General features: G+C 52.2%; 2 protein-coding genes and 1 long non-coding RNA gene across 7 annotated transcripts in view; 1 reads left to right on the forward strand and 2 right to left on the reverse strand.

Annotated features, from left to right (window-relative positions):
• Positions 1–8,410, reverse strand: part of UBAP2 (ubiquitin associated protein 2) — a 583,216-nt gene that overhangs the window by 255,345 nt on the left and 319,461 nt on the right. The window lies entirely within an intron of this gene.
• LOC116217514 lies at positions 5,722–6,525 on the forward strand. Its single transcript, XR_004162158.1, has 2 exons — positions 5,722–6,191; positions 6,316–6,525. It is a non-coding gene; the product is annotated as an uncharacterized LOC116217514 (long non-coding RNA).
• Positions 7,027–8,404, reverse strand: ENHO (energy homeostasis associated). The gene has a single exon (XM_010725211.3). The coding sequence runs from the start codon at positions 8,340–8,342 to the stop codon at positions 8,157–8,159; it is 186 nt and encodes a 61-aa protein (XP_010723513.1). The 5' UTR covers positions 8,343–8,404; the 3' UTR covers positions 7,027–8,156.

The following is an 8,410-nucleotide window of genomic DNA, read 5'->3' on the forward strand; positions in this document are numbered from 1 at the left end:
TTCTCTGGAGATATTCAAGTCTCGCCTGGACGCCTACCTGTGCAACCTGGTGTAGGGAACCTGCTTTGGCAGGGGGTTGGTCTCGCTGATCTCTAGAGGTCCCTTCCAACCCCTATAATTCTGTGATTCTGTGATTCTGTGGATGCACTTCAGTGAGAATGGAAGCAAAATAAGAGGGAAGGGGAAGGAAATGGAAATAATCGACCAGGAAGGATTGTAGGAAAAGATCCTAGGCACTTGCCAGCAGTTGCTCTGCTGCAGCAGAAGGGATATGCTGGGGAGAACAGGAAGGAGAGAAGGAAAACCCACTGCTCAGGGAACGCTGTGCCAGCACCCCAAAGTCTAGGGCGAGTGCTGCACAAGCATCTATCAGAAGCAATTTAAAAGCAGCCACTCTCACCATGGACCAGGGATGAGCGGGCGCTGGAGGACTTCTGCTCGTCCTGCCCCAAGGGTGCTGTGATTTATCTGGAAGGTACTCACAGGGATGTGTGGTTGGAGTGCCAAATTGTTTGCCCAGCTCAAATACCTAGTGCTATTTCTGGAGCATCCCTGAGTTCAAGTGCAGCCATGGAGAGAGGGGAAGTGTGCTGTGGGGTGACATATTTCAGATTGAGCTCTTTCAATACCACAGTATCAATCATAACGCAACTTTCATGTCATTGACACTTAATATCATTTAATGAGTGGCACCTGGGAATGAAAATATTTATTTTCATGTCTATTTATAGCAAAACTCACTTTCCAGTGTATTTGTGTCTATCCATAGTGAAGTATATTCACACACTAGTACATTACGTGAGTAGCAAACAAGAATGTAGCCTGGAGAAGAGAAGGCTCCAGAGAGATCTCATTGTGTCCTTCCACTACTTGAAGAGAGCTTATAAGGAGGAAGGAGACACGCTTTTTACACAGTGAAAGAACAAGGGGGAATGGCTTTAAGTAAAAGAGAGGAACTGTGTATTAGATGTATGGAAGAATACTTTCCTATGAAGGTGGTGATACCCTGGCACTGCTGCCCAGAGATATGTGGTGCCCCATCCCTGGAGGTGCTCAAGGCTGGGTTGGATGGGGCCCTGGGCAGCCTGAGCTGGTGGGGGCAACCAGCCCACAGCAGGGAGTTGGGGCTGAGGGGGTTTTGAGGTCCCTTAAAACCCAAAGCATTCAGTGATTCTCTGAGTCCACAACTCTGTGCAAACATTTCCATGAGTTGTTTTAAAAATCTGATATGACAAACGTTTTAAAGAGAATGCAGTGTTAAGAGCAAAAGAGCAGTTGGACTTTCATAGAGCAGGTAAAATGCAATGGCAGGAGATGTGTTAACAGTAGCAGTCAGGGTAAGAGATATTCAGGAAAAAAAATTGCTTCTCTTTAGAATATACCGTTAATAAACTGCAGGTGACCTCGTGGTTTTATCCTCTGTGAGATTACAGCATTATCAAGGTATTTCTAGAATTGCATATCTACATCCACATTTCTTTGGTTTTATTGAAATCTAATCCATAGTGGCTTACTGAACTGTTGTACAAAGATACTAAAGTAAAACTGAAATAAGAAAAAGAGATGCTGAGTGATAAAGAAGTGCTGCAAGGTGACTGACAGTGCAACCTGACATCTGGCATCAAGGTCTGTAGCTTAGGATTGCAGGATTGATGCTCCCTCCAGGGCATCTCCCTGATCTGGCCAAAGGGTAGGCTGATGTTGGAGCCCATTAGAGATGGGTCTGGCTGACCAAGTACAGCTACAGTCCAGGGTGCCTCCTGTCTGTGATCTGCCTGGACAGTCCCAACTAAAACCCAGTTTGAGCTCCTTCCTCCCTGTCTCAGGCTGTATTTGAGAGATCCCACAGCTAGCCCATCAGGCACTGATACTCAGCAGCCCTTCTGTCTGATGGCATTACAGCACGGGCTCTGGGTAACAGGGTTTCCCACTGAGTGTCACTTAGGGCTCATTAAAGTAATCAGTCCCACCCAGAAGAGACTGATGGCCTTGCAAAAAGTTGGAATCCAGTAGGGCAGATCTAGGTCTGAGGGTGGAGGGGGACACTCTGCCCATCACCACCAGAGCCAAAGGAGAGGGCCTCCATTGCCTCTGCCCTGTCCCAGTGGTGTTTTGCACCACCAGGACCTCTGCTGTGGAGACAAAAGCTTTTAGGAAGCCTTTATGGCTCAAAGCAAGGTAATTACCCTGCACACCAACCTCGCAAGGATTTTTCTTGGTGCTTAGTGTTAAGTCTGTGAACTAGTATGATTGAAAATCATTTCCATGGGCCTTGTGAGGAGGTTATCTTACCACCAGGTTGCTCTCTTTGAGGTAGCTGTTGTCAGCTCTTCTCCATGACCAAAGGCAGTGATGCCTGAGGAGCTGGTCTCCATCACACAGTGCTCAGAACTGTGGCTGAACTGTCCACGTGGTTGACAAGCCCGCTGTGTCCTCCTGTAGAAACAAAGCACCTGTTGCTGATGCTCATTCACCACAGCACCAGTGCATGGCAGAGTTAAGATGATATGCTTAGCTGCCCTGTATCAGACTGACATGTCTCTGGGTAACTTTCAAATGTAGCCTTAACTTTAAAGATTTTATTTTGCTGATACTTGAGTTGAGGCTCGTGACCACATCCCTGTTGTAAACCCCTAAATGACAGATATGGTAAAGGCAGCAGAGAGACTCTAAAAAAATGTCTTTTGTGGTTTCCTGGACTGGCTCTGGGGGCCCTGCCTGTGCTCAGCTTCAGGTCTCCAAAGTTCAGCACAGCAGCTAAATGTGAAATTCTTGTGGCTACATTTAGGTGCCTAAATTAGTGCTGTGTCAGAGAGGTTGCTTATGACTCCGAGAGAGCATTCAGCATGGCTGAAAGCCTTAACTTTTCTTTCTGTACTCAAACAGCAGGGGCTGGAAGTGATCTTCCTTACTCCACAGGTGTACATGGTCTTTGTGTATGCCTTGGGATGCTCCCAGCCTCTTGGAGGTCTGATCCGACACTGCATGCACACAGCTGAGCCTTGCTCTTGCACCTTCCCTGGCAGATGGCACAGTGGATCTTGTGCTAGGCAATTGCTTCCACCATGATGTCTTTGCTGGTTCCAGTAGATTCACTGTCGGCTTCCAGTGTCACCTGTGGCTATCAGACCTGGATGCCCAGCTGTGTCCTGATACAGCCTTTTACAGATGCTGTCTCTGAGTCAACTATGTGAGCTGCAGAAAGAAGAGGGGCTCGCCCTGAGCAAGACAGGTTTTAGCTGAAGCTGGCAGTATGAGCATCTTCGTTGTGGGAAGCAAAAAGCCCCAAGATCCTGCCTGGCTGCTGACGTCTGAATGACCCAGCCATCCCCTGGGCTTTGCTGCCAGTTTCATTCCCCACAAGTAGAACATTTCCTGCGTCATTTATTTCCAAACAGTAGCAAAATAAGCCTAAATCCTTATCTCTAGTCAGTCAGCTAATCCTTCTGAGGGCTAGGAGCAATGCTGTCAGATCTGGCTGCAAGTGTGGCTTGAGGCTCTCTGTGACTGCAAAGCGTCTTGCTGCCGCACGTAGATGGCACCTCGAGAGCCCCATGTGGTCCTGCCACAGTGTAGTGTGATCTCTACCTTACATCACAGCATCAGATAGCAATGGGGCCGTGGTGGAGAAGGCTTTGGACACTTGGGATGTGCTGATCCTATCATAACCTTTCAGTGCATATTAGGTTGGTGGATCAGAGAGCTTTTGTTCAGAAAGGAGTTTGTTTTTTTTTTGTCTTCCCAACAGAAAGGTTCCAGAGAAATCTCTTTGCTTTCATGTGCTGAATTCTCCCATCCTGTTGCTGGCATGTTTTGCTTATGGAGGAGCCATCACCCTGGAGGTGTCACCTTGACCTGTCCCTGAGCAAGGCAGAAGGAGCAAGGGAAGGTCTTCTCCAGAAGCAAAGTACCTCTGAAGGGCTGGCAGACCATGTGCCTTTCCACTGAGGGTAGTAAGGTTGGGGGCTTTCCTCAGCCCCATTAGTAGCTTCTTGAAGCTCCTCAGCCCTTTCTTATTCTGTAAGTACTTGCACGCCTTTTGCATGACAGTCATAGAATCGTAGAACCATTAAGGTTGGAAAAGACCACTCAGATCATCTAGTCTAATCTCAACGTCCCCTATAATGCCTGCTAACTGTGTCTCTCAGCGCCACATTTCCAGATTACTTGAACACTTCCAGGGATGGTGACCTCACCACCCTGCTGAGTAGCCTGTGTCAATGGTCCTGGGTCACCGGGATGCTGTGTCCAGACATCCCACTCTGTTGCGAATGGCAGGAACTGAAAGCATCACCTTGGCCAGCCTTCAGCAGGGACAGGTCCCCTCTGCTCCTGGGGAAGCTGTAAGGAATTTTCCACTGATATTTGTGCCAGCATGGTTAACTTTCTTGCTACTTCAAAACACAAATATGTTTTGCTTTGTTAAAGCGAAACCTTACAGCAGATGTTTTATGATTATTCCACCAATGGGGAAAAAAAAAAAAAAAGATGCTGAAAAGTGCCAGCATCATGAGTTTTATGGGAGAGTTTTATTAACTTGGCAGTTTACTGTTCAGCAAGGGAATGAGGGCATCAGCCAAAGTGCAGTGTCTCCAGTGTATGTGACTCCCAAATCCTGGATGCAGAGCTCAGCTTGTGTCAGCATGAGGGGTGCTGAGACTCAGGGCAGTGGGGTTGGGGTCTTCAAACAGCTGGTGCTGGTCCTTCTCTTGATCTTTGTTCTCAGCCCAATGTCTCCACCTCAGTCATCTTCTACACTCTGCATGGTCACCTCCCTGCAGAGAACCATGCAGGGTGCTGCAGCAGCAATTGTGCCCACACTGCCTCGTGTCTCAGTTTCCCACTCTGGAGAGCCAGAGGAGATCCTGAGTGTAGAGTGAAGTGAGTGTAGGGCAATGTAGGGGCTTGGCGCCTCCAATATACAGGCATGCACAGCAGTAGAGTCATTCCTAACACATCCCTATTGCTGTTTTCTCCAAGAGCATTTTGCTCTCTTGCTGGGAAGCATTAACAATAAAACTGATGCAAATGATGCTGTGAGCAGCTCCAGTACCCGTCTGATGAGCTCCTTGGGGACAAACCTCCTGTGTAAGTTTAGCTCTACATCTGTTGGCTCCATGGGGGGAATGTTCTACCCCAGCTCCCCATGAGCCCACGGGGATGTCTTGCAGGCAGGGAGCAGAAAGTGGACGGACCCCATGAGTTCACTGCCATCCGTCACGGGTGATGAGTTGCAGTTGCATGGGTGGTGATGCTTCTCTGAGCTTAGGGATGCTGCTAAGAGCTTTGAGAGCTGCTGCTCCTTGGGGCACAGGGGAGTGAATGCCACAAAACCTGCAGGAGGCCAGCCAGGAACAACCACCCCGGCAAGAGTGTGTGATGGGAAACCTCTTTCTGGTTCCAGTGCCCCAAAAAGGACTTTGCAAAGAGGTGTCAGACAGGGACCCCACTGGTGTTCAGGATGGCAGCAGGGTGAAGGGACATCCCAGCTTCTCCCTTTTCTAGCAAAGCAAAGCCCTCTTCTCCCATCCTGAGGGCCCATGTGCAGTGCTGTGTGCTATGCAGGGTGCCAAAGGGAAGGTTCTGCACACTGTCACACAGCAAAGCAGCTTTTCTGCAGAAATAGCTAAGTCCTGAAATACCCCGAGCAGCTGTGTTTATCCGAATGCTCCTGCTTAGAGAGATGCTCAGCTGTGACGTGGGCCATTAGCACAAACATCGTTCTGAGTGCCCCGGAGCGGAGCGCAGCCAGGAAGGGCGTTGCTCAGTTTGCAGAGTTAATGCAAACCAGCCCTGTCCCGAGATGCGATCTGTGAGCTGGGAAAATGAAAACCATGCAGCCTTGTCCTAGCTGAGGAGGCAGAGAGCAGGCAGCCTTCTTGCTCATGTGCTACATTCTGCTCTCTCGGCCACCACAGAGCATCCCCACACTGTGCCAGGAGCAGGCACAGGGCTCTGTGCTTGCAGCACAGGCTGTTGGTGTCCCCATGGCTCAGCCATGGTTCAGGGACCCGTGCCACCACTCTAGCACTGTCTTTACCCATGTTTCCTGCTTCCTGGGGTGATCACAGTCACGCTGGGCACAAATGAGCTTCCCCTAACATCAAAAACAAGGATGAGGTCAGAGCCCCAGAGCAGTGTTGAGCCATGGGGATATGTCAGCAGATGCTGCTTTGGAGGAACACAGCAAGGTAAATGCTGAGCTACACAGCTCCCACCACTTCGGGCTCAAAAGGCAGGGACAGGCAGGCACATCCCACACAACGCAGCTCACCATCCCTCTCTGCTGACATCTTGGCTTTGCTCTCCCCACAGGAGAAGAAAGGCCAGGAGGTAAAGAAGGGCCCCGAGGTGGAGATCGCCAAGCTGGACAAGCTGCTGATCCTGGTGCGGGAACCAGATGGCAGGGCCCAGGGGCAGGAGGACAAAGCCCCGCTTTGACCAGCAGCTGCTTAGCATGCTCTGCCCTCTCATAGTGCAAGTGCTTCGCCCCCATGCCTGGATGAATAAAGAGAGGCACTGAAAGTGCTGTGGTGTTTGTGCCATCCTGGTTTTGCAATGAGCAGTGCCCAGGGAGCCACATATGGGTCATTTACACATGGGACCCCACTGTTTCAGTGCTTTGCAGCACAGGAGTCTGCTGTGTGGCTGTGGTGAAAGCAGGAGCCATGGTGGCCTTGCTACGTGCAGATGAGCAGGGATACACTGCCATTGTCTCGTGTGCAGCGAGGAATAGGGACTTGCTGTGCTCCTTCTTGGCGTGGCTGCAGTTGTACTCCATGGCCACATACATCCCCTGCACATGCCATGCGCTCTGTAGGGATGGAAACCACAGTACTACCTGCACCAGGGCTGCACACTGCTGCCTCCTCAGCGGGTGAGCACCTGGCTGGGCTTGTCACCCAGCATTCAGAAGCTCAGAGGGACCCAACACAGTGCCCACAGCATTGAGGGACAGCCCCAGTACCACGCAGTGCCAGGGGCAGGAGATGAGGCATCCCCCCATGTCCTTGTGTGCAGGACAGAGCTCAGAGACACCTCCTGGGTCCTACGATCTGTTTATTGATCTAAAAAAAAAAACAAAACAAAAAACAAAACTAAACAAAACATAAAAAACAAACACAACTGCAGAGGGACATGTTAGCTACACCTGATGTGGGAAGGAGCCAGTTCTGGCAGAAGGACCCCAGCCCGCATCCCTCCCAGCACACGCCCCCCCCCCCCCCTCTCCTTATTGCAGCATATCAGAACCCCAGGGCCTCACTCTGGCTATTGCTTGGCTCTAGGACTCTAGGATGGGCAGGGCAGAGCCCCAACAAACCCACAAGCAGAACAGGGGGGATGCTGACCAAATCCCTTGCTGCACAGCCTCTGTGGCACCAGAGAGGGGTCCAGGCTGCACCCACGTCCCTGGGTACTGAGGCTAGAAGACCCTTCCACTGTCGCTGCACCAGGCACACGAACTGACCCCACAGCTTTGAAATATCCCCATCTTTCTGTGGGCTCAGGTGGGCAGCAGTGAGACACGGGGAGGTGCCAGTGATCCCCAACCAACATAGCACACACAGAGGTGCCCATCACGGCAGCAAAAGAAACAGCAATAGAGAGAAGGATGCAGCAGCAGTCCCTGCCCATAAGCTGCCCCTGGATGCAGGCAAGCTCAGGGAGGGCAGGGCGCAAGTAGACCCTAATGGACAGATCCAGGACAAACGGACAGACCGAGTGGCCCTCTGCACCCTGGCGAATCCTCAGACCAAACCCAGGTCAGGTGGGTGCCGAGTGCCCCCTGCTCTCCACACCCTGCAGCCATCCTGGTCACTGTGGTGCTGCAGGGGTCCCCCGGGCAGGTGCCACCCCGCAGCAGCCTCCCGCAGGGGATGGGCCCTGTGCTGGCCCTGCTCAGCTCCGTGGCACAGCAAGGTGCTGCCGGCCGCCTCTCCACGTGCCACTGTCCCCGAGGGGAAAGGCAGAGCACGTCCCCTTAGCCAGGTTGACCCTACATGCGAGGTGGCACCGAGGGCGGTGCGCACCCCCAGCCACCGTCTCTCCATCACCGCGGCCATCCAAACACCGGGACCGCGGGGTCGAAGGGCTCCGCTCGGTGTCACTGTCCCTGCGCACGGCTCCGCGTCCCCTCAGGCCCCATCTCCGCGCACTCAGGGCTGCAGGAGGTACTTCTCCTCGTTCTTCGCTTCGTCCGCGTCGGACGCTGGGCTCTTCTTGGGGCACGACGGGGTCCTGCAGGCCTTGCAGAGGATGTGGAAGAGGATGAGGATGAGCAGAGCGATGATGCAGTTAAAAGAGATGGCAACGACCGCTCCGGTGGAGAGAGCCGTCCCCATCACCGCCGCCCCGCGGGACGAAGCGGAGCCCCCGGCTCGGGACGCGGCCTCCGCCCGATGGCATTGGC

The sequence above is a fragment of the Meleagris gallopavo genome, chromosome Z (genome assembly GCF_000146605.3).
Source record: "Meleagris gallopavo isolate NT-WF06-2002-E0010 breed Aviagen turkey brand Nicholas breeding stock chromosome Z, Turkey_5.1, whole genome shotgun sequence".
NCBI lineage: Eukaryota > Metazoa > Chordata > Aves > Galliformes > Phasianidae > Meleagris > Meleagris gallopavo.

Bases quoted from the DNA above. Each gene is read 5' to 3' on its own strand.
- ENHO (XM_010725211.3), bottom strand. From the start codon at position 8,342: ATGGGGACGGCTCTCTCCACCGGAGCGGTCGTTGCCATCTCTTTTAAC.